The sequence below is a fragment of the Eutrigla gurnardus genome (assembly GCF_963514095.1).
Source record: "Eutrigla gurnardus genome assembly, chromosome: 6".
NCBI lineage: Eukaryota > Metazoa > Chordata > Actinopteri > Perciformes > Triglidae > Eutrigla > Eutrigla gurnardus.
In genome coordinates this window covers 29,375,868-29,402,313 of record NC_139920.1, presented here as the reverse complement: position 1 = coordinate 29,402,313, position 26,446 = coordinate 29,375,868, and the positions used below count along the sequence as shown (strand labels likewise).

General features: G+C 45.2%; 2 protein-coding genes across 2 annotated transcripts in view; one reads left to right on the top strand and one right to left on the bottom strand.

Annotated features, from left to right (window-relative positions):
- The window catches only part of colgalt2b (collagen beta(1-O)galactosyltransferase 2b), an 18,623-nt gene extending 783 nt beyond the window's left edge, over positions 1 to 17,840 (top strand). Inside the window, exons 2-12 of the mRNA XM_084011874.1 lie at positions 9,970 to 10,080; positions 10,167 to 10,284; positions 10,855 to 10,989; positions 11,077 to 11,281; positions 12,365 to 12,484; positions 12,780 to 12,853; positions 13,076 to 13,182; positions 13,504 to 13,636; positions 13,734 to 13,861; positions 13,951 to 14,157; positions 16,675 to 17,840. Of these exons, the coding sequence (XP_083868000.1) occupies positions 9,970 to 10,080; positions 10,167 to 10,284; positions 10,855 to 10,989; positions 11,077 to 11,281; positions 12,365 to 12,484; positions 12,780 to 12,853; positions 13,076 to 13,182; positions 13,504 to 13,636; positions 13,734 to 13,861; positions 13,951 to 14,157; positions 16,675 to 16,948 (1,612 nt within the window). The 3' untranslated portion in view covers positions 16,949 to 17,840. The remainder of the gene's footprint in view (positions 1 to 9,969; positions 10,081 to 10,166; positions 10,285 to 10,854; positions 10,990 to 11,076; positions 11,282 to 12,364; positions 12,485 to 12,779; positions 12,854 to 13,075; positions 13,183 to 13,503; positions 13,637 to 13,733; positions 13,862 to 13,950; positions 14,158 to 16,674) is intronic.
- The window catches only part of LOC311014931 (AN1-type zinc finger protein 5), an 89,239-nt gene that overhangs the window by 19,771 nt on the left and 43,022 nt on the right, over positions 1 to 26,446 (bottom strand). The window lies entirely within an intron of this gene.

Below are 26,446 nucleotides of genomic sequence, written 5' to 3'. Positions count from 1 at the left end.
CAGAAAGTCCAGCAGACTCTGAGAGATTTAGTTTTTCATCAAAGTGCAGATGAGGAAGAATGTGTTGGACCCCGCGTTGGCATCCTGCTGGGTTTGTTTCCCACCCTTCCCCTCGCCGCCGAGGGGCTTTGCTTTTGTTTATCTGTTCCAGATTCAGAGAGAGACCCTCATCAAAAACACACTGAGAGAGAAAATGGGGCCCTCCTCTCTGGAGAAAGTGGTTTGAACTAATGGGAGAGGGGTTTTTGAGTGGCGTACGTCCATGCTGAAGAAAGAAACAACTACAGTGTATATCTGAGATCGGCCTCAAGTTTCCTGTTCCAGCGTCCCTGTCGTGATCAGCCTCCACGGGACGGTTTTATTCGGGCGATTAATTTGATTTCTGCAGCCACTGCCTGGTCCTAACGTGTTCCTGGTGTTTGCATACCAGTTAAAAACGCACCGGGCTTTAAATCCCTGCCGTTAAATGATCTACTGACGCTGCAGTGCTCGGTGTTGATTTGGGTGTTTTTGCAACAGTTGGATTACTGAAAATGTATTGAGTATTGTTGGATTTTTCTCAGTATGGACAACTTAATTGTCTTCTCGTGGCTAAATGGGTAAAGAAAGTAGGCACTGTGACTCACGCAGCTCTCAGCCTCTTGTTTCTTTTTGTCATCATCATCATTACTGCCCAGCACAGAAGCCAAACCGCCCAGTAAATCCCAACTTCTAATTCAACTCTCACTGAGTCTACATTAACAGCATTTCCCAGCGTGCAGCAGAGCAACGAGGGAGTGTGATGACGATCAGGACAGCTACCGTTTAAGAACACAAACGTGACTAAAGAGGAATGAAGGATCAGAAGCTTGGAGAAAGGGGTTGCTGGACTCCAGCCAAGACCTTTGCGGTTGTACGTGATACACCATCTTTACCCCCTCAGTTTCTCCACTTTACTGCCATCAGCAGCTGGTCCAGATAGATGGGAGACAGACGGATGTCGAGGAGCTGGGGAAACGATCAAGAAGAAAGCGATAATACCAACAATGTGTGGCCTTGAAGCTCTGGCTTTCGGGACAAAATGTTCCTCCCCCTAGTTCCTCTCCGGAGCTTCAAGCCCGAGCAGAACAAAGGATTGCTATTCCTCCCCACTACTCATTTATAGCATGCGATCCAATGGAGACGGAGCAAAAAGGTGGAGTGGAGAAGAAGGATGTGGATGATTTAACATAATAATCAGGGTGCCGGTACGAGAGGAGAGACTCTTAATTGTGTAGCAGCAGCTTCCTCTGTAACCTCTAGATTTCACTCCAGTGGGAAACGTAAGTTACAGAAAAATGTTCTGCAGTTGGATTGTGGTAGTTGCCATCTGAAATTTTACTATTACCATTTTCATTGATACACAAAACGGCATCCTAGTTGCTCAAACCATGTCTCTATATCCTGACAGTAGAACATGCAGCAGATCATCTGTGGAAAAAGTCGGGTTCCTCCGGCTCATTTTAGTGCTGCTAATGGCTTTTGCAAGAGTCGATGAGTCTCTAATGCTGCTTGAGAAGCCTGTGAACTCCAGTCAAACAACGACAACCACAAGCCTTGATGCTAAAATGTGTTTCTGAAAACATTCAGGTGAGAGAAAAAAATATAGCAGCAGCAAATATGCTGGAATGAACTGCAGATTTAAAGAAGCTGAGCAACCAGAAAAATGAGTTTCCAGTCTGAGGATGGGAGGAGCACCAAAGGTTTCCAGTTTAGGCCTGTTCACAGGATCAGCCAGGTTGGAGGTTGGACCTCCTCCACCCAGGTTGGGTCTCCTCCTCCACCCAGGTTAGACCTCCTCCACCCAGGTTGGGTCTCCTCCACCCAGGTAGGACCTCCTCTACCCAGATTGGGCCTCCTCCACCCAGATTGGGTCTCCTCCACCCAGGTCAAACCTCCTCCACCTTGTTACTTCAGCCCCCGGACTTCTTGAGTAGACTTCCCTCTGCATGTGGTTGCAGGTCTGACAGAGAAGTGGCAGAGCGGTGAGAAGGACTCGCTCTGCTGAAAGAATGCAGGGAATTAGAGGAAAGAGGGGGGGATGGTCGGGCGGCGAGAAGGTGGTCAACAATGTTTGGGAAATTACCCAGAGGGCATTTAGCAGGTTGTGTTAATCCACATTCCCGCAGTATCACGAGTTGCTCTCCTCTCTCCCTTCGTGTTGCTGCTTCTTCTGAAAGAAAGACTAATAATTGTTGTAAAATTAAGGTCTCACGTAGAGTGACGATATATGACTGAGCTTTATAGGACCCAGGATGAGTCGGGACCAGTTCAGTGTGGTTGGGGGGGCGGCTGTGGTTCAGTAGAGCGGGTTTGTCTCAAATCACAAGGTTGACGGTTTGATCATGTTGCTGCTTTTAAATGTTTATGGTGGTTTAAATGCAGGGGTCAAGTTTCATGTATGTTCGGGGCGACTAAAAATGAAAGGTTACGTTTAAATTGCCTGCCCAGAAAGCTATAGCAGGTTAGCTTAGCTTAGCATAAAGACTGGAAACAGTGGGAAACAGCTAGCATGGCTCGCTCCGAATGGAAACCAATCTTCCTACTAGCACCTCCAAAGCTCACTATTAGCATTTTATATCTCATTTTATATATATATATATATATATATATATATATATATATATATATATATATATATATATACACTAAAGTTATGGTTGCCAGGCAACCAGTTGAGACTCCAGTCCAGTGACATGCAACCGAGGCTCCTCAGAATACCTCATAGTTCCTCAGTTTCTCATAGTACCTCATAGTCCCCTCATAGTACCTCATAGTCCCCTCATAGTACCTCATAGACTCTCATAGTCCCTCAGTTTCTCATAGTACCTCATAGTTAGATTTGTGGGCTGATCCATGATGTCATAGCGCTGACATCATCAGCCCTCCCCCAGCGGACTGGCTTTCTCACTGTCATAACCTCATGTTGTTTATCACAGGGCCACTTCACCCCTAACTATGACTGTAATAATATAATCATGATAGTCGATGCAGGGATGGGGATTTGTGGTATGAATTTTCCACTCGTTCACTTTTAACGACCGACTATATTATTTTACAACGTATGGCACAACCGCCATAAATCGCGATGCACCCCGAGGTCCGATGTGACTCTATATGTTAAGAATCTCCCACCGTTGCCAAAACACATATAGTTGCTGAGAGTGTCGGTGACAGATGTGTGCTGCTGCTGCTGTCAGACACGGAGGTGTTTTATGGAACTGCATCCTGTATCTACCGTATCATGTCCCGACAAGATTCATGTGGGATTATTGGCCCATATGCAGCTTCACGCCAGCTTTTGATAGAAATGATTTACCCCCGTTAATGATATTCAAGTTATTTTGACAAGTGCACCGAGGTACGTAGCAATACACGGACCATGATGATTCATTCTGACTTGCATCGTCGTGCTTCTTCTTGCAACAAGTGCAGAATTTGACTTTTTAAAAGCCCTTTTGGACGAAGACGTGACCTAATGTGACGCCGTCTCGTGTGTTGTTGACCTCTCTGGTTGACCTCTGGGACTGCTGGTCAGAGTGAAACTGACATAACATAAAATAGCACATCTTTCCTTTCATTTTGTAAGTGTACCTTATTGAACTCAAAGTAAATCTGGGTGTCTCCTCGTCTTCACGGAGCACCAACTAAACAAACTCGCAGAGATCTGTTTCTTTTTGGTTTTGCAATCTGGAGCATGTGAGCAGCAGCTGAGCTTGTTGGGTTTAAAATGTCCTCAAAAAAGAGCGTTTAGACTTTTTGTTCCCTGATAAATAAGTCATAACCACTAAAATACCAAGGCACACTGCTTTTCAAAAAATGTAAAAAGCCTTTAGTGAATGGGCTTAGCGTGTCTTTCAGGGCATGTAAAAACAAGCGGCAGCTCCCAGATATAACAAGGCAATCAGGGCAACGCTGGATACCTGACGCAGGTGGGTGTGTACGTAATTACACCCATTCTAACACGCCATTCATTTCTTTAAGGTTAGCGAGTCCATCTTAGATAAGCAGTCACATGATCAGATCTTCACATATGGATCACGTTGTCTATCCTGTAGAAAATGTCTGTTATTTGTTTATTCCAAACAGGAATGCTAAGCTTGAGTGTTGAAGAGATGCCCGAGGTGTTCTTGGCTTGGCGTTAGCTGCTGTTATTCCCTGTTCTTTCTGGTCTGACGGACGTATATTTAAAATGGAAAGAATCCTGCAGGCTTAAAAAGGTTATCAGCGTGGTGGGATTGTTCTTCTAGGTGTTCCCTCCTCCCGTGCCAGGTGTGTTACCTCAGGCTCCATTCCTCAGTGGGAAGCACAACGTGTTCCTGATTCTGCCACGCAGGGCGTTCAGCCTTTTACTCCGAGTGTGTGGACTAAATAATCCGAATGGGATCGGCTGTTGTGGGTTAATCTGGTGGCCGACTAGCAGCGTATGCTCTTGGTGTGTCAGCTCGTATTAGATCACTGGACTGTGTGTGTGATTATCTGCATTGTTTTGGTGCGTATGCATGTGCAAGCAAGCTTTTCACATATGGCCGTGTGTGTGTGTGTGTGTGTGTGTGTGTGTGTGTGTGTGTGTGTGTGTGTGTGTGTGTGTGTGTGTGTGTGTGTATGTTTCTGGCTCAGCCCCCGGTTTCCATTCACTTCCCCAGTTACCTCACAAGGCCCACATTGAGCCAGACGTCCATATGTGGAGTGCCGCAATCATCTCTAAACCTCCCAATCAGTGTCACCTGATGAGTCATATTGTGCGGTCGCATCTGATTCCTGGGAAAACCCCCCAAAAATGTCTTTTTACCGACATAATCTCCAGAAACGCAGGCTGAGATTTCCCAGATTAGCAGCTTGTCCTTTTTTTTGCGGTGGGATTGAAGCACAGTTTGCTTTGAAAAACCAACGTTGTTCACACTTCATAAAAACTTTAGATAGCCGGAACATTTGAATCAAAGCCAAGCGCTCATTTGTTGACGCGTCTGGTGTTAATTAAGCCTCAGACGGCTTCAGATAACACAGTAACAAGTAATCCATCTGTATGGTCCATGCATCCAACTTCACTCTCTTCAATCTGAGACTAAATACAAATATAAAATAAGATATTTTTTCTTTAAGTTAACAAATTCCATGAACAGAAGAAAACCCCCGATGTGTTCGTCTTCACTCTCCAATATGACTGTTTATACTCCGACTTCCCCTCACCTTCTGCTCCAAGCCCACTTGTTTCTCCTAAGGAAGGGAATCCTTAAAAACCAGCTGTAGTTTTTGGTAAATGTCACTCAAACAGGAATAAATAGTGCATCTGTTTGGGGACTATTTTCAGCCGTGGATGAATACATATTTGGTGGTCGGGGGAGTGTTTACAGCAGCAGGAGAACATAATGTGGTTAGTTCAGTCTGACTGGAGATGTATCGAGATGCTTTTTTTCTTTTGCTCATAGCTGCAGGATATCGGTGGAAAGAAAAGACATTTCACACATAATGATGGGATTATTAGTAGAAGTGGCCCGATGTCCATTTTCCAAACACAGTGACTGCAGAGCGTTATTCTTTGCCAGCCCTTCACTCAGCCCTGCAGCAAGAGGGTATTCATGGGAAACCCCACATATCTGTTCAATGAAGTTGCAAACAAAGACTTTCTTATCCTCTGGCCTTTTTTTCTTCTTCTACACCTCTCTCTCCCCTGGAGTGAAAAAATGTCTGGCTCGAGACTGAATTCTTGCCGAGATGCCCCATGTGTTGCAGCACACCTCCGGCAGTATTGTCGAAGCTTGGCAGCGCAGCAACGATGGAGTTGGCCAACGCTGAAATGCAACGAGCGCTCTCATCTGGAGAGGGAGAGGCTTGGATACGCAACGAGATGAGGATGAAACGGGTCCACCGTTCCTCAGACGGGGGAAAGGGTTTAGAGCTGAAAATTAATCAGAAAATACTGCTCATGTTCTGAGGAACTCTAATTTTAGCACCGTCCATCTGTCTGCACGTCATCGGTTTCACCATAACCTGCTGTTCCCTCCGTCTCCATCTGCTTCTTTGACTTTTCATTTATTTTATTTTCACTCGTTATTTCAAAATGCAGAAATAGAAATCATACGAGTGTTCGTGTCCCGTGTGAAGCCAAATGTCTTTAACACAAATCAGGATTTTTCTTTATTTATTTAACCTAACCGATTCGTCTTGTTTGAATTCACAAATTCACCGCGTGTTTAAAAACTGCGTCCGTGCGTCCGTTGGTGAGCCAGCGGCCAACAAAGCAAGAAAGGACACCGAGGGGAAGGGCATGCATGAATACAGAGCTCTCTTGCTCAATGTGCCCCTGTGGCCAACTGCGGTACTGCAAAAGATAATTCTCTATAACTATTTACGTGACATCTGGGACCGCAAACAGGGTCGATCGATTTCCGAAAAAACTTTCCTTACTTTTAAGAGAAATCATTGTAAAGTTTCCATGAAGGAACGGTTTGCGAACCAGAAAGAGAGAAAGAGAGGGTCAACACTGGTTTTCTTTAATATCTGACTATGACGGGTGTTTCTTCCCAGTCTAGAATATGAATACTGAATATTACACTTCAGTGCAAGCCCACTTTTGTTGACCCTGAGAATCATGAGGAATTTCCCTTTCACCTCCTCATCCTCACCCCCTCCTCTCTCTCCTTTGCCCCGCCATCAGGAGGCCTACAGCCACGTCAGCCTCCACAGGGGAGACTATAATGCAAAGTCAACACACACACACACTCACACATCGTTATTATGTGTAAAGGAATCTGGTCTGAAAGAGGCATTCTTGTGTTGTAATTACACGCAGCACCGCTCATTATTGGCAACGATATCAGGTTGTTTATTTAATCAGCAGTCAGCTGACCCCAGCCTGCTGGATCCTTTCAGACCTGTGTTTACCTGAAAGGAGAGACAAGCCTCTGTGTTTGAGGCCAGATGTTTCTACCTCCATGACACGCTCCCTGTTATCTGACACACTCCTGACGGGGGGAAGTGGGAGGGAGGGAGGGCGCCGGAGAGAGGGGTGATAATCACACCACTGTAGGTGACAGGGATGCAGATGTGAGGCATTAGTGCCTTTTACTTTCAATACCTTTTGGAATTTGGAATTTTGTTATCTATAAACATGTTTTGTCTCCATGATGTTGGCGATAACTACGCTAGCTGCTGCAGCTGCACAGATTAAGGACAGGTGTAGTATGTGGATGCATGTAAGTAGGTGAAAGGACAGAAGGTTTCATGAAAAGAGATTCGGTAATGAGGGGAGAATAAGTGGACACCGATGGAGCGATAGAGGGAGGAGGAGGTTGTGTAGGTGAAGCATGTGGTGTCCAGATGCCGCTCATAAAGGCGGAGAAGGGAGATGAAGCCCGACCTCAAAGCTGCAGGGAGCAGAATAATGAAGCTGCAATTTACTGTAAACTTTCAGAACATTAACGAGGACGCGCAGCATGAGGCGTGAAAGAGAGAGCTATAGAGGTATGGAGGGATGAGGAGGGACGATGAGGGATGAGGAGGGATGAAGGATGAGGAGGGACAAGGAGGGACGAAGAGTGACTAGGAGGGACGATGAGGGATGAGGAGGGATGAGGAGGGACGAGAAGGGATGAGGAGATGAGGAGGGAGGAGGAGGGATGAGGAGATGAGAAGGGACTAGCAGGGACAATGAGGGATAAAGGATGAGGAGGGACGAAGAGCGACTAGGAGGGATGAGGAGGGACGAGGAGGGATGAGGAGGGACGATGAGGGCCCCGCTCGTATCATCATGTCTTTGTGCAGAGATGCGGACTAAAGTTACCTTTATATCTTGGAGGAGGTGATGGGAGCTGTGTGTAGATGTGGATGTGGATCCCCTAAGTTAGATAAAATAGTTGTAATCCTGTAGTCTCAGAGACATCTGCTTCACACGGGTGGAGAATTTGTCAGGAAGGTGTGATGCCTCTTTGGCACCGAGGTGCACGATGACAGAGGAAGCGATAGCACACAACGTACGTTTGCAAAATGAAAGGACACGGAGAGGAGGATGAACCGAAAGCACAAAATACGGCATCAGGTTTTCTTTGCCTGACCAAACATGAAAAAAAAGGAAGCTTTTCTAAGAGGATACAAAAAAAGGATTTCATATTCTGATTTTGTTAGCCCAAAACCAAAAGCATCATTAAAATCTTTAAAGATATTTGTGTAAAACAAAGTTAATGTGATCTTTTGGTCTGGAAAAGTTTTAAGGAGCTCTTTAAAGGAATGAACTCGAATCTTATTCTAAAGAAAAATCCATGTGTTTTTCTTTACTTTACGTCCCAGAAGTTTCCTCCCGTTAAATCCCCGCCTGGAGCCCGGTCTGTCTTTGGAATATGGCGTGTAGGAACACATGCAGTCATGTGCAGTTTAGCGGTTAAAAAGCATGTAAAAGTGTGTGCACATGTATTATTACCTGAGTCAGGTGTTTCAGCCCACGATAAAACAAAAACAGCCAGTCATCAAGGGGGGGAACTTCCTCCTTTATTACTCCCATAGGGGCCCTAAAACACACACACATGCATGTGCTTGCATACTTTTTGTTTTTTTTACACATACTCAAGTTTTTGCACACACACTTAAAATGGTAAATGACCACTTGTGCGACAGATAAATCACCGGTTGTGCTGCAGTAAAAACAACATTCCCAGGACATCCCTGTGTTGTCACACATCGACAGGCTTGACTCGGCTCGACTCCGGACCGTGATGACACCTTTATCTGCCTGACTGGACATGGTTGAAATTCCAAACCTAAAAGGAAGGTTCTACCTCTTGTGTGTGTGTGTGTGTGTGTGTGTGTGTGTGTGTGTGTTAGGGATTTATGTGTTAATCTGATGATTCAAGCAACGGCGTGCGTGTCTGCGTTGAAACAGGTGTTTCTGTATTGCTGTTTGTGGGTAAATGAAGAGCGACAACACTGTTATCATACTAAATATATGTGTGTGTGTGTGTGTGTGTGTGTGTGTGTGTGTGTGTGTGTGTCTATCTCTGTACAGCCACACTAAACTTGGGTGTGATTTTGGATAGAGTACAGCAAGGAATATTACAGCAAGCAGTGGAAAACTCCATCTCAAGTGTGTGTGTGTGTGTGTGTGTGTGTGTGTGTGTGTGTGTGTGTGTGTGTGTGTGTGTGTGTGTCCAGGCTTCAGCCTCACATTCTGGTGACCTTCCCTCTTTAAAGGGATATTTAAAATGCAAAAGAAGGGCGGTGTTTATATCTCTGAAACTAGTATAGAAGTGATATGGAACGGCACAGCGATACGGAGCCAGCTTTTAATTTCTCTTGCACAAATTCATATAGACACACCCATACACACACACACACACACACACACACACACACACACACACACACACACACACACACACACACACACACACAGTAGTTGCAGTGTCTTGTCTGAGTCAGCTCTGGGTGCTGGAGTGGAAACCTCTCTGTGAAGAAACGGCAACATAGAGTGCAAACCGCAAAAGTGCCAAATAAGCAGCTGCAACTCCCTGCTAACTTTTACACTGACATAATATACTTACATACTGGTGATCTGTCCGTCTGTCTGTCTGTCTGTCTGTCTGCCTGTCTGTCTGTCTGTCTGTCTGTGCAGTGCATCAATATTCACATTCAGAATATAGACATAGAGTTAATTGTGATGGCAGCATGTGCTTGGTATACCATTTCTTTTACCCAGGGTGCATCAGAGCGTGAGTGTGTGAGCGCTGCTGCTCCTCAGACTCCTCCGTGCAGTTAATTAGGCAGTAAGGAACGCTGAGGCTGCCTGTTGTGACATCACAGAGTAATCAGAGAAACCATAACAGGCTTTCTGAACGTCACGTCCTCCACCCTGTGACCTTAGACTCAGCTTTTTATTTTTCTGAAGGGCTCTCATCCCTGCGAACGAAGAGAAGAGTTTGCCTCCCCTGAATGACGTCCTGTGCGTTTCCTGTGTTTCAGGGCGGCGACAGACCATAATATGGACAACACCACTGCTATGTTGAGAGAGTGGCTGAAGGGAGCCCAGAATGTCTACCACTACGTGGAGTGGAGGCCCATGGAGGAGCCCAGGTGAGCCACGCGTCCTCCACAGGAATCATTTATCAACATCTATTCAAAGACTTGGAGAATCATTCGTTAAATTATCTCCGTCCCAGGTCCTACACGGACGAGTGGGGTCCGAAGCACTGGCCTCCTTCAAGGTTCAACCATGTGATGAAGCTGAGACAAGCGGCTCTGAAGGCTGCCAGGGAACGCTGGGCTGACTATATACTAGTAAGATACTATTTACTAGTGGGACTTTTATACTGTTTTGATCTTGAAGAAGAAGTCTGAGACATATCTTTGTTTTGCAAGTCATAAAGTTTTTGCTTTATTGGACGCTGTTAGATTGGTTAGACAAAGTGAATCTGGTGAATCACATGTCGACTTCCTGGGAAATGATGACGGTACCTGATTAATGAAGGGAAATTGAATCATGGTGTAGTGGATGGCGGAGTGTTGGGGTGCCAGCCGGAGTCTCAGCCCACATTTTATAGCTTTTTTATTGTCAAACTTCACATGAACATATTACAGAATGCATGCAAATAATCAGAGCAACAACAGGAGACAGTGTATTGAAGGTATACTGCTATAGCACACACCAAAAAAGAAAATGAAAAGAGTCCAGAATTCAACAAAAACACCACTTTTATGGGAGAAAAACAGATAAAAAGTGTGGTATTTTCCCCAGAAAGTGAGGGAATCAAACAGCTGCCATTTTTTATGAGGATAAAGTACGAGGCTCTCCAGTTTAGCTGCAGCTGATATGATGGTGACATACTCCCCCCCCCCCCCCCCCTGTAGTTCGTAGACAGTGATAACCTGCTGACCAACCCCCGTGTGCTGAACCTGCTGATGGCTGAAAACTTGACCCTGGCCGCCCCCATGATGGAGTCCCGCTCGCTCTACTCCAACTTCTGGTGTGGCATCACCCCACAGGTACGAGTTTTAGTGTCTTTACCTCACACACGTGTCCATCCTCTCAGCTGGGTTTACCCCCTGATTCTACCTCCTCATCTCCGTCAGGGTTACTACAAGCGGACCCCGGACTACCAGCCCATCAGGGAGTGGAAGCGGCTCGGCTGCTTCCCCGTTCCCATGGTGCACAGCACCTTCTTAATAGACCTGCGGCGCGAGTCCAGCAGAGACCTGGCCTTCTACCCTCCCCACCCGGACTACAGCTGGGCGTTCGATGACATCATGGTGTTTGCTTTCTCGGCACGTCAAACAGGTCCGTTTGAAAAGTCTCAACTCGCAACAAACTACCACATTCGTAGCCGGGCCGCCACACGGCGCTCTCACAGAGACGGTCTGAGAACGGTCCGTGACTCGGTTAATTCATCGGATTTCAAACTGCTGTTTGCCTCGCGTGTTTGCACCGCCGAGGGCTGATTTTCATGCACATGTGTCAGATTAAGGCAGATGAGAGAAGCAGAGAAAAATGGATCCATGTGTGTTGACTGTGCATGGGTCGGTTTGTGTGTTTGGCAGGAGGAATCATGTGTAGGGAACAAACAATCAAGCTTTCCATTACACAGACAGCAAGAGTTTGTGGCATTCGCCTGCAAACTAAAAAGCAAAACGCATTCAGAAATGCATTGTTTCTTCCATCCCACAAATGAGGTTTAATACTTAGAGCAATGCATAAAACCGGCCCAAACCGGCTCCCTGGAAGCTTCACAGCAGCCCACCGCTGCTAACATGCTCAGGATGTGTATGATTATTATCATAAAGTTTAAGATTTAAAATAAACATGCATTTAATATACAGAATTCAAATATTTCACTTTTAAAGACTTTTTCTTTTTACAAATAACAAGCAATAAAACATCCTCACACAAAGAAATCTTTACTTCTTCTGTAACGTACAATTATTATAATTATTATGTCACATTGTATACATAATGAGCTAATGCAGGCTTTAAGCAAAACTATTGTGCTAAAGGTTAAACTGCAATGTCAAAAGTATGGAAAAATAATTCAAATGCAATAAAGGTCATTTTTCATTAATAAATCAAATAATTATGCGAGGAAATATAACCCAATTTAGATTTTTATAATGATTGCTTTTATTTTATTTTTTTTGCAATTTAATATATTCACTAACACGCGTTGCTATAAAAGAGGGGACAGTTTTGATGGACGGACACACTGATGAAGCCTGTATGAGGACCGGGTGGAGGTCTACTTTGCATGTTTGTTTGAAGTGTTTGGTTCGAGAGGTTTTATTGACAGACCCGTGTGTGTGTGTGTGTGTGCGTGTCTGTGTGTGTGTGTGTGTGTGTGTGTGTGTGTGTGTGTGTGTGTGTGTCCAGGCGTGCAGATGTATGTGTGTAACAGAGAACATTACGGCCTCCTGCCCGTCCCTCTCAAGGCGCAGCAGAGTGTGGAGGAAGAGAGCGAGAGCTTCATCCACACCATCACGGAGGCTTTGAGTGAGTCTGTGCACACTTCACTTCTGTCCCTCCTCCAGTGCTTCTTGACCTCCGCGACCTCTCCTGATTCCATCCTGTCAACCCTCTTTGCTTTAATCCCCCCCCCCTCCTCCTCCTCCTCCTCCTCCTCCTCCGTCACTCTGTTTATTCAACCCCCGCCTCCCTCTCACTTTCTCTCCCTCGCTGCTCAGATTTTAAATAAAACAAATGAAATAAAAACACCGGAATCCATTTGTTTTCTGATCCTGTTTTTGCCGTCTTAACTTGCGAACCTCCCTCCTCTCTCCGTCCACAGTTGACCACGACATTGAGCCCTCTGAGCACCTGCACTCTCCGCCGCCGCCGCAGGGCACCATGGGCTTTGATAAAGTGAGTTATGAGTCTTCAAACGTCTGTCTGGCTCTGTTTATTTACTGTAAATGGCTCCTCCCACTTCCTGTTTGTCTCCCAAGTTCCCCGTGCCCTTGACTTCACCTCATAATCTCTCTGAGCCCAACTTCTGTTTTGGCTTCTTTGCATTATGCATCCCATTAGGAATATACTTATTGAATGAGCAAATAAAATGTGTTTTCTTTCTGTTTGAATGGTAAGATTTACATGATTAACCTGAAGCGCCGGCTGGACAGAAGAACCAGGATGTTGAAGTCGATGTCTTCGCTGGGTCTGCAGGCCACGCTGTCGGACGCCGTGGACGGCAAGTAGGTGACAAACACACGGATGCTGAAGTGCCCACCTAAAACATGCGATGCACTTTAACTGCGCTCCTTGAACGTCTCATGAGATAAAGCCCTCTGTCGCCTCTTCTCCGACATCTATATCCAAACATCCTGTCTGAACAGAGCTTCGGTGTTTGTTGCAATAACCTGGATTTACTTTAATCCTCCGTCCTAATCCGTCTGCCAGCCTTTGTTTGTCTGGAGAAATGTATTACTTGCTACTTTGTGGTGTTTTGCAGTGAAGCTGTTTTCTATGGTGACAGACACTTTCCCCCTAAACGTTCCCTCCTCCGTCTCGCTCAGGGCTCTCAACTCGTCCCAGCTGCAGGCGCTGGGAGTGGAGATGATGCCGGGCTACAAGGACCCGTACTCGGGTCGAGTCCTGACCCGAGGGGAGATCGGATGCTTCCTCAGCCATCACCATATATGGACACAGGTGAGAAGAAGAAGGCCCGTCGTTAACATCGCATTTCTAGTCATAATCTTGCATGTTCAAGTCATATCTTCAAGTTTGGGTCTTTTCTGCCCATCAGGTGTTGGAGCACGGCTTCAAGAAGGTTCTTCTCTTAGAGGACGACGTGCGCTTTGAGCCCAGGTTTAAACGCCGAATGGAGGCCATCATGGAAGACATAGACAAAACCCAGCTGGACTGGGACCTCATGTAAGAACGATTACTCACCCATCCCATTTACGACACAGCTGGTAAAAGTATGAAGTGATGACATATCGGACGTGAATGTCTCGCTGCAGCTACGTGGGCCGTAAACGCATGCAGGTGCAGCAGCCGGAGCAGTCGGTGGACGGCGTGAACAACCTGGTCAAGGCCGACTACTCCTATTGGACGCTGGGCTACGCGCTGTCACAGCAGGGCGCCAGGAAGCTGCTGGCCGCCGAACCCTTTAAGAGGATGCTGCCCGTCGACGAGTTCCTGCCCGTCATGTTCAACAAACACCCAAAGTCAGTCTTTAATATCAGCGCTACTCTTAACATAACAGGAATGACTTGATGTAGTATTTAAAAAGGTTTTATTTCAGGCATGTGATGCAGATTAACCACAAAACTGTGTATAACCTGCACAAACACAGACAAAGACCCTTTTTAGACGGTCTGGTTTATAGACAAATATTTACTGGAGGACCACAAATAGATGATGGCAGGTGCTTTATGTCGAGTCATCCACAGTTAGAATAGACGTGAAGATGCAAAAGTAAAACAGTCAGGCATGCGTGGATCCAGTGCTGGAATACTACAGTAATTATCCATACATAGACACAAACACAGTGGTGGAGTTTTCCCAGTTTGTTCCTGCCTGCGTGGTTGACCACAATCTCTCCGTCCAGTCCAACTCCAAGCTGTGTCCCTATATGTCTCTACTTTATATCCCTTTTTCCTTCCCTCTGATTATGTCCCGCTTTCTTTCCACCCCCACTTCTTCTTCTTCTTCTTCTTCTTCTTCTTCTTCTGTGCTCACACAGGGCCTGGATTGTTGTTGGGGGTTCAGCGGGTACGGGGCTTTACACCAGACACACAATGCCTCCTTTTCTCTCCATTCCTTAGGGATTCTTGTCCAGCCCTGCTCCCCTCCCACCTCCACCTCCACCTCCTCCCTCCACGCCGTTCTCTTTATCTTCCCATCCTTTAAACCAGCCCTTCGTCTTCCCTGGCTCTCCTCTCATTCTCCATTTCTTTCCTTAAAACAAAAAACTTCTTTTCACATTCCCTCTCTCCCATCAACAGAGCTTAACTTACACCTACTGCTTCCCCCGTGTCACCCACTCGTCCTCCCCCTTCCTCCCTTTGAGGAATGTGGGCCAGCACGGCTCTTCCTGCTGCCCGGAGAAGGGGACAGGATTCCCATTGATAGACCTGGAGGTGGGGGTGGGGTAGAGATGGACACTGTGTGTGTGTGTGTGTGTGTGTGTGTGTGTGTGTGTGTGTGTGTGTGTGTGTGTGTGTGTGTGTGTGTGTGTGTGTGTGTTACTATATAAACACATGGAGATGTGTGTGCAGTGTGCAGTGTATAGATTACTATGTAAACAGGCTGTGTGTGTATTCAACAGTGAGAGAGGGTGAGTTTGTTCAGAAATTGAAAGAAATGGGAAATATGGACAGAGATGTGGAAAATATGTAAAAATGTGTTGTATATTATGAGTGAACAGCGGATGATTGTGTGCTCGGTTTAAATAGTGGATGTTATGTCACATATTTTAGGGGGGGGGGGGGGGGGCTGTATGTGAGACTAAAAGAGAAGCAGGAGAAGAGTTTACCCAGTTTGTTTGTTTGTAGTCTAATAAAAAGGGTGTCAGGTTTCACGGTCCTCATGGAGCTTCAAACAGGCGATTGGTTGGCGGGGGTTGACCTCTATAGTGACCTCTGATGGATGATTTTATTTGTCATATCTGGTGTTACTGTGATGTAAAGTAGCTGAGTACATTTACTCATCATCTCTACTCACAGGAAGTATGTTTTTAAACATCAATTAATAGTGGAAAATTATCATTATAATTTCCAGAAGTCATGTGACAGTCCAAAACCCTGCTGCTATGATATTATGAAAAGCATAATATATAATTTATAAGCTGTAACCAGATAATGAGTGAAATTAGAAGCATTTTTTGTGTTCATAACTATCTGTAATCTTTAATTCTACTACATTTCGGAGGGAATTGATACCAAATATGAAGCATTGTTATGCATTTTTTTCAATTTCTCTAAAGACAAGCATGTGATTTTGATTTTTTTAAATTCCTATGATGACTTCTGCTGCAGTAAAGAAACAATATCCTGTTCCTCTATTTGATTTTGCTGTGTGCTGAAAATCAAATCCGGTACATTGAGAACCTCCAGATAACAGGATATGATGAGTCAGGGGAGCTTAATAGACATTATTGTCCTTCCTTCCTCTTCACTTTCACATATACATAAGTCATAAGGCATCAGTCACAGAGAGGCTGAGTTGGTAAACAGCAGAGCACCACCAGCTCTAGGGGTGGGTAAAAATATCGATACGGCAATATATCGCGATACTTTGCCGCCCAATACAATATTCATTTTTCAACTCCAAAGATCGATTTAAAAAAAAAAAGATTCATGTTTAAACGCGTTGTGAATCCAGTACTTTATCTATTTTCATTATATTTATTCCAGTGAATTTCATGGGAATTCATAAAGTGGAGAGGCTGTTTTGAATGAAATAGTTTTGACTCAATTTGATCAATCTGATGTACATATACAGGTACTATCTTTATATCGTGATACGTATCGTATCGTGACCAAAGTATCGTGATACGTATCGTGAGGTTCTTGCCAATACTCACCCCTAAACATCTCTATGATTGATTTCCTCCCGATGGATCCCTGACAAGGATTTTTAGCCATTTTCTGACCGACATAATCAAATGCTTCCAGTGTCCACACCATTTATTGTCCTTCTTTGCCTCCCTCTCTCCCCCATGTGTCCCCCATCCTCCTCAGCGTCCAGTTCATGTCTCACTTTGAGACGCGGGACCTGAAGGCCTTCTCCGTGGAGCCGCTGCTCATCTACCCCACCCACTACACCGGAGAGCCGGGCTACATCAGCGACACGGAGACCTCCACCATCTGGGACGACGAAGCCGTGGCCACCGACTGGGACCGGCAGCACGCCCGCAAGACGGCCCAGCAGGGCAGCATCCAGCCCGTGGCACAGAACAGCGTCAGCGGAGACTCGCCGCCGCCGGCGGCCCGAGCCTCGCGGGACGAACTCTGATGCAGCGAGCCGACGCTCAGGGACAAAAGACTTGTGTACGCATGGTGAACGTCATCAAAAACACACACTTGAACTACAAGCTGACACACACACACACGTTCAAGTGGATAACGGCAGAGTTAATATGTCACTCACTCTGCAGCCTGATGATGGGACACTAAGGAGGAGGAAGAGGAGAATCTGGGACGAGGGCCAACCGGCCTTTGACAAAAGCTTTATTTATTCCCCATGTGGTGACAGTTACAGCCTGAGAAAACTTAAGCCACACATGGAAGACAGCTAAGAATATTTGCAGGAAGTGAATGGGAAAAAAACAAACAAAAACATTCTCACAAATCCATTTTTGAAGATAAATTTATTTTAAAAAGTGTTTTTTTTAAATGGACAGCAGAAGAATAAAGGCATCTTGAAGCTGTCTGAAAACAACTCTGAAGTGTGTATCTGTGTGTGTTTGGGTGTGTGTGTGTGCACGTTAACATGTTTTTACGGGACTGAACATGCGTGGGACATACCATACCCAAGGGTGTCACTGCGTACGATGATGTCACACACACACACACACAAACACACACACACACACACACACACACACACACACACAAGCAGCAGGCCAGTAATGGATGCCATCAGGCTCAGTGTTTCTGTCATTGGATCCCTCTCTTGTACAGCGGGCTGGTCCTGCTAGCTAGTTAGCATTTCAGAGCATCAGTCATACATCACACGTAGCCTGCAGGACGTATAATATGCAGTTTTGTCCGCCTGCTTTCAGAATTCACAAACACATTTTATTTTTTTATTTTTTTGATAAGCTGAATGATTGATGTCATTAACACAGGCTGCTCTTCGTTCAGATGTGGTGCCAGGCTGAACCAATAAAGACAACTTCCCTGTTTCTGTATCTTCACTCCGTCTGTAGCACAAACCCACATAGATGTCACCTTCTGGTAGTTTAGATTATTATGGGATTAGTGGGAGAGTTCGGAGACAGAAGCAAATAAAAATAAGATTCAAACCCACGACAACAAACACACACATCTATGTGTATATCTGGAATAGAGTTTTCAGTAATGATGTTTAATTTGATGAATAGCAAGCATGACTTCTACTGTTAGCCTTCTGTCATCTCCTAAAAAATTAAACTTCCGGAAAACGAGCCTCGCGGCATTTCAGGAGGTGGTGGTAAAACATGAAAGGAGCTGCAACCTCCAATAAAACCTGAGGTTTGAACGGTGAGGACCCTCAGAGTGTGTGTTGGCCCCCCACTGTTCACCAGCCGAGTGAAATCTGCTCACGGTTTTATACTTCCTGTCTGCTGTGGGACCTGATGGAGGAGGATGGAGAGGGGGGTTGGGGGTGATGGGGGGGGGGGGGGGGGGGGCTCTAAGGAGATCTGTTAATATTAATGTCCTGCAGTCATGTTGAGATGTCAGTCAAAACCAGTTTGATCAGATCCAAACACTTCATGCAACACTGATCTGATACTACAATGCCAAAAGAGTGGGAATGTGCTGCCATCTGCTGGCCATGACTAGAACAACAACAACACAACAGATAGAGCTTTTTAAGGCCTGTCAAGTAATGTACATCATATAATACTAGATGATATAAAGTACTATATATATATATAAAAGCATGGTGGCTACAGGCCATCAGACCAAATCTAAACTGACCAATCACGTCACAGAGTCTCTGGGAGGAGGAGAGAGAGAGTGAAGCCCAAAGGTCAAAGGTCTCCCATACTTGTAGGCCTCCTCACATCCTGTAATGCAGAGCACACCTGGACAGGTAACCAGTCTATCTGACATGTAGACAGACAGGTAACCAGTCTATCTGACATGTAGAGACAGACAGGTAACCAGTCTATCACAGGGAGACATGTAGAGACAGACAGGTAACCAGTCTATCACAGGGAGACAGGTAGAGACAGACAGGTAACCAGTCTATCACAGGGCTGACACGTAGAGACAGACAGGTAACCAGTCTATCACAGGGAGACATGTAGAGACAGACAGGTAACCAGTCTATCACAGGGAGACATGTAGAGACAGACAGGTAACCAGTCTATCACAGGGAGACATGTAGAGACAGACAGGTAACCAGTCTATCACAGGGAGACATGTAGAGACAGACAGGTAACCAGTCTATCACAGGGGGACATGTAGAGACAGACAGGTAACCAGTCTATCACAGGACTGACATGTAGAGACAGACGGGTAACCAGTCTATCACAGGGAGACAGGTAGAGACAGACAGGTAACCAGTCTATCACAGGGAGACATGTAGAGACAGACAGGTAACCAGTCTATCACAGGGAGACATGTAGAGACAGACAGGTAACCAGTCTATCACAGGGAGACATGTAGAGACAGACGGGTAACCAGTCTATCACAGGGCTGACATGTAGAGACAGACAGGTAACCAGTCTATCACAGGGAGACAGGTAGAGACAGACAGGTAACCAGTCTATCACAGGGAGACATGTAGAGACAGACAGGTAACCAGTCTATCACAGGGAGACATGTAGAGACAGACAGGTAACCGGTCTACCACAGGGAGACAGGTAGAGACAGACAGGTAACCAGTCTATCACAGGGAGACATGTAGAGACCGACAGGTAACCAGTCTATCACAGGGAGACATGTAGAGACAGACAGGTAACCAGTCTATCACAGGGAGACATGTAGAGACAGACGGGTAACCAGTCTATCACAGGGCTGACATGTAGAGACAGACAGGTAACCAGTCTATCACAGGGCTGACATGTAGAGACAGACAGGTAACCAGTCTATCACAGGGAGACATGTAGAGACAGACAGGTAACCAGTCTATCACAGGGAGACATGTAGAGACAGACAGGTAACCAGTCTATCACAGGGAGACATGTAGAGACAGACAGGTAACCAGTCTATCACAGGGAGACATGTAGAGACAGACAGGTAACCAGTCTATCACAGAGCTGACATGTAGAGACAGACAGGTAACCAGTCTATCACAGGGAGACATGTAGAGACAGACAGGTAACCAGTCTATCACAGGGAGACATGTAGAGACAGACAGGTAACCAGTCTATCACAGGGAGACATGTAGAGACAGACAGGTAACCAGTCTATCACAGGGAGACAGGTAGAGACAGACAGGTAACCAGTCTATCACAGGGCTGACATGTAGAGACAGACAGGTAACCAGTCTATCACAGGGAGACAGGTAGAGACAGACAGTTAACCAGTCTATCACAGGGCTGACATGTAGAGACAGACAGGTAACCAGTCTATCACAGGGAGACATGTAGAGACAGACAGGTAACCAGTCTATCACAGGGCTGACATGTAGAGACAGACAGGTAACCAGTCTATCACAGGGCTGACATGTAGAGACAGACAGGTAACCAGTCTATCACAGGGCTGACATGTAGAGACAGACAGGTAACCAGTCTATCACAGGGCTGACATGTAGAGACAGACAGGTAACCAGTCTATCACAGGGCTGACATGTAGAGACAGACAGGTAACCAGTCTATCACAGGGCTGACATGTAGAGACAGACAGGTAACCAGTCTATCACAGGGAGACATGTAGAGACAGACAGGTAACCAGTCTATCACAGGGAGACAGGTAGAGACAGACAGGTAACCAGTCTATCACAGGGCTGACATGTAGAGACAGACAGGTAACCAGTCTATCACAGGGAGACATGTAGAGACAGACAGTTAACCAGTCTATCACAGGGCTGACATGTAGAGACAGACAGGTAACCAGTCTATCACAGGGAGACATGTAGAGACAGACAGGTAACCAGTCTATCACAGGGCTGACATGTAGAGACAGACAGGTAACCAGTCTATCACAGGGCTGACATGTAGAGACAGACAGGTAACCAGTCTATCACAGGGCTGACATGTAGAGACAGACAGGTAACCAGTCTATCACAGGGCTGACATGTAGAGACAGACAGGTAACCAGTCTATCACAGGGCTGACATGTAGAGACAGACAGGTAACCAGTCTATCACAGGGAGACATGTAGAGACAGACAGGTAACCAGTCTATCACAGGGCTGACATGTAGAGACAGACAGGTAACCAGTCTATCACAGGGAGACATGTAGAGACCGACAGGTAACCAGTCTATCACAGGGAGACATGTAGAGACAGACAGGTAACCAGTCTATCACAGGGGGACATGTAGAGACAGACAGGTAACCAGTCTATCACAGGGAGGCATGTAGAGACAGACAGGTAACCAGTCTATCACAGGGCTGACATGTAGAGACAGACGGGTAACCAGTCTATCACAGGGCTGACATGTAGAGACAGACAGGTAACCAGTCTATCACAGGGAGACATGTAGAGACAGACAGGTAACCAGTCTATCACAGGGAGACATGTAGAGACAGACAGGTAACCAGTCTATCACAGGGAGACATGTAGAGACAGACAGGTAACCAGTCTATCACAGGGGGACATGTAGAGACAGACAGGTAACCAGTCTATCACAGGACTGACATGTAGAGACAGACGGGTAACCAGTCTATCACAGGGAGACAGGTAGAGACAGACAGGTAACCAGTCTATCACAGGGAGACATGTAGAGACAGACAGGTAACCAGTCTATCACAGGGAGACATGTAGAGACAGACGGGTAACCAGTCTATCACAGGGAGACATGTAGAGACAGACAGGTAACCGGTCTATCACAGGGCCGACATTTAGAGTAGAGACAGACAGGTAACCAGTCTATCACAGGGCCGACATTTAGAGTAGAGACAGACAGGTAACCAGTCTATCACAGGGAGACATGTAGAGACAGACAGGTAACAGGTCTATCACAGGGAGACATGTAGAGACAGACAGGTAACCAGTCTATCACAGGGAGACATGTAGAGAAAGACAGGTAACCAGTCTATCACAGGGAGACATGTAGAGACAGACAGGTAACCGGTCTATCACAGGGCCGACATTTAGAGTAGAGACAGACAGGTAACCAGTCTATCACAGGGAGACATGTAGAGACAGACAGGTAACAGGTCTATCACAGGGAGACATGTAGAGACAGACAGGTAACCAGTCTATCACAGGGAGACATGTAGAGAAAGACAGGTAACCAGTCTATCACAGGGAGACATGTAGAGACAGACAGGTAACCAGTCTATCACAGGGAGACATGTAGAGACAGACAGGTAACCAGTCTATCACAGGGAGACATGTAGAGACAGACGGGTAACCAGTCTATCACAGGGAGACATGTAGAGACAGACAGGTAACAGGTGGGTTATAAGCAGGTCGGAGTGACGTCTCCTGTTTCATTTGAGTATCTTTGAGAGGCGCCAAAGAAAAGAGCAAAGAACAGAACGACACGTTAACATCTTGTCGGGTCTCATCTCCACCTGAACATGCATCAGCATCTAGTCAGTATGATGCAACTAGAGTGAACTAGATGAGACTAGTTTATTAGATTAGACCTTCATGGAACAGTGAGATGGATAGTTTAGAAATAGGATGCTATATCAGTTAAATTAGCATAACTTAGCTGATGATCCTGTTAGTGCTTCAAAAGCAAAGATGAAACATTTAAATGCTTAATTCTGAGCCGTGAAAGGGAACAGTGGGTGATTTCTGTTTGCGTTGCTGGCGGGGACAGCAATACTCCACGATGCTTCTCCGTGTAACAAAGAGGTATCGTTGCATAAGAGGGGGATGTGAGTGAGTCATGCTGAGTGGGGAAGAGGCCGCTGACTAACCGGGGTGCTGTGAGGCCGTGTCCTTTTGACAGACACGCACACATTTAAGCGTGTGCACGACACACACGCGTGTGTGTGTTTTGGAAAAGCGTGACGAACCAAAGAGAAGGAAGTGGAAAAAAGCAATCATTGTTCTTGAAACGCTAAACAGTGCCTCCTCTTTTCTGTTATCAGTGTTGCCCGTTCTCTTCCTCACACTGATAATGAATAACTGTGTGTGTGTGTGTGTGTGTGTGTGTGTGTGTGTGTGTGTGTGTGTGTGTGTGTGTGTGTGTGTGTGTGTGTGTGTGTCTGCAGCCCTCCCATCCAATGGAAAGACGGGAGATTCATCTTCATACAAACGGTCTATTATTCTGATGTGATTTTGTGTTTATTTCATGCAGATTCTCTAAAATAATCAGTCAAGGATTAAGCAAGAAGAAATTAATTTCTGAGTGAAAAGTGTGTTCCTATGGCAACCAGCAGAGGGCAGTGTGGAGTTGTGAAAACGTGAGCTGGCATTAAAAACAGTATTTGTAGTGCTTCATCATCTAAATGGAAAAATCTCAGTTTATGGAAAAATGTGCTTATTTTTATAATGTCGGCTGTTTTATTCTAGTTGTGAATGTGTTGGAAAATAATAGTTACAAGGAGATTTACTCAATATAGTTTTTGAGTATTTCCATGATACGACTTTATACTCACAGGATTTAATCTGACAGCGATGGAAACTGGTTTCTTTTCAGATTAAAATCCTGCTCTTCATCATACATGTTCATAAATATAACAGTTTATATAGCAGTTTATTAAGTAGTTGGTATTAGCTCCACATCAACCAGCGACACCAATCAAATCCTGCTTACACAACAATGCAGAGTAAAAATCTAATATTGTATGCAGTAGATGTGAATGTTGTTTTGCTTTTCAGTGTGGTATAGCTACTTTTACTTTGAAAGGATCTGGATGGGTTTTTTATCTCATGTATCAGCAGATTCTCCTCAGTTCTACAGGATTCACGCTTGTGTTTGATAGAGACGTCTCCTTCTGTGTGCCACTGTTTGGAATTATGTGGAGGAGAAAGGAGAACGAGAGAGAGGTTTTGTTGGTGTTGAGTGTGTGTGTGTGTGTGTTGTCAGAGTTTAGAGAGCTTTGGCTTGCCAGCTGTGTAAACTGGTACTGAGTGTATGAGCACACAAAGAGACAGAGAAGAAAAGTGATTTTCGTGTATGTATTTGTTTTTACATGAATATGAAAACACGTCATAATGAAAGTTAAATAATAATGTGTCGGTGTAGATGTTAGGAATGGATCCGTGGACGTGTTTCCCCTCACATCTATCGCCGTTTAAACGGCTTTGGCAACGTGTCAGGCATCAGTCGGGCAAAGACCACCAAACTGGGTTAAAGTGCAGTGAAGTGAAGCGATCTTTTTTTAAAAAAGGAGCTCTCAACAACAGAGAGAGGAAATGGAGGAAGGGGGGGAGTGGAGGCAAGTTCAGTGGAAGTCCATCTAGAAAGCAAGAAGACGAGGCAGGTTGTTGACTCACTCTCCCTGCGTATCTCATTCATTCCCAGCATTCACCACCTAGTCACGGTCACATGACCTCTTCACTCACTTCAGCCCGGCTTGATTTATCTGCTCTGATTGCAGAGGCATTTTAATTCTCTCTTTTTTTCTTCTTTTTTTATCCACGGTATTCAACCGTGAGTCATAGCTAAATATAAGCATACTTTAGGTGGAGTCTCATGGCATTTTTGTGCGGTAAGGCTCCAAAGGAATGTCTTTCCCGTTGAGTCAGAGTGAAGGTCTGAATCACGGCGTCCCAGGAGAGGACACTCGATGCCACGGCGGTGTTTTCTCTTTGGCACCGACCCGTCGGCGACTGAAACGAGACTCCACCGGCGTTTTGAAGATGTGTTGGAAGATTTATTACCTCAGTAAGAGAACCAATAACACAATGTAACTGCCTCTGCCCTCCCAAACAAAGAAGAGTTGGATCTCCCTCAATTGTCCCTCCCGGCTTTAGTGGATCATAATATCATAATCATAATATCAGGTGTCGAATTAAAAATGAGAGCAATCTTTCCTATGGATGTCGGGACAAAGGCCAGAAGGTGGTTTGCAACAGACTATGTTTCTTTTTAGCCGAGCTGATTGCAGGAAATGCCTGTTTTGCTCTTGAAGCAGTCGGTGTGAGGAGTCAAATGGTCAGCCTTGCAACCATAAGAGAGTATAGAGTCATGGAAGTGCACAGAATCCATGACTGATGGGTCCAGTTGGATGCAAGATTAGCTGTGGACAGACACAGGCATGCACACACACACACACGCACACACGCACACACACACACACACACACACACACACACACACACACACACACACAACCTAACGCATGATCCCCTCCAGGCTGATATTAGTCCCACAGCAGGGGGATTTACAATATTACAGCAGCGAAGAGGACAGCAAGAGGCAAAACAGAACAATAACAAACAAGTAAACTCAATATAAAAATGTAAGCATGGCCAGACTGAATTATTGCACATGAAATAGGATGAACTGTTGACATTGCACAGTGGTGTACATTAATATTGTTATTGCAAGTAAAAAGGCCTGCATTTAAAGCGACGGATCAGATCGCTCATATTGATGCAACAGCATGTAAACCGACTTTTACAGCTGGAGCTCGTTGTCGATGAATCACAGGATGATTCATTTAAAGAGAGAAAACACACAGATCTGTATCCATCTTTTTTTTAATCTCTATCTTTTGTTATCTTTGATTATTTTGTGAAATATTTTATCTGATATATTGAGGCCGAGAACAGTTATTCAGATAGTTTAGATGGGGATTTTTCTTCTTTGTAAGGAGCCTCAAGAAAAAAAGATTTATAATTACTGGTTTTATCTTAAACAATTGTAAACTTCATCATATGTGTTTTTATGTCCTGTGACTTTACTTGACAAATAAGTATGTTGGAAGTACAATATCACCCTCTGAACTGTAGTATAAAATGGAAATACTCCGTCTTTCTGCTAAGCAGCAACTTGGCCGGATGTTTCTGTTTTTCTATTGGCTGTTTATTTACCTGAGAAAACAGGATGCAAGTCTGACTACACATGAGGCAACGCAACTTTCTTCACCCTTTGTACAACATTAACTGCTGAATCTACAGTGTGTGTGTGTGTGTGTGTGTGTGTGTGTGTGTGTGTGTGTGTGTGTGTGTGTGTGTGTGTGTGTGTCAGAGCACTGCTTGGTCCCAGATAATCCTCTCCTCAGCAACTGCAGTGTTTTTACACATGACTGGTTCTTATTCGTAGCCTGAACTCAAACACACACACACACACACACACACACACACACACACACACACACACACACACACACACACACACACACACACACACACACACACACACACACACATCCATAACTGTTACACATTTATTATGGTTTGACCTTTGCTCTGCTGCTGTCACAGATGTCACCAGGCCGTACGGCTCCACAGAGAGCTGAATCAGTAACTTCATGAAGCCACATTTAAACAGCTCAACTTGTTAAGTTCCTGTTTCACGTTTTTATAATGAAACATTTACAAAAAAACATTTTTTTTTAAATGCTTTGAAGATGATTTCTGGAAAAATCCAACAATGACAAGGAGAATAAGAGTTTCAATGAGTGCAGTTTGGACATAAAGAGGTCTGAAGTCCGTCCATCATGGAAAATATCTGCTATTGTTAGTCATTCTTAGAACCTCTTCCATAACATCCTCCTCTCTCTCTCA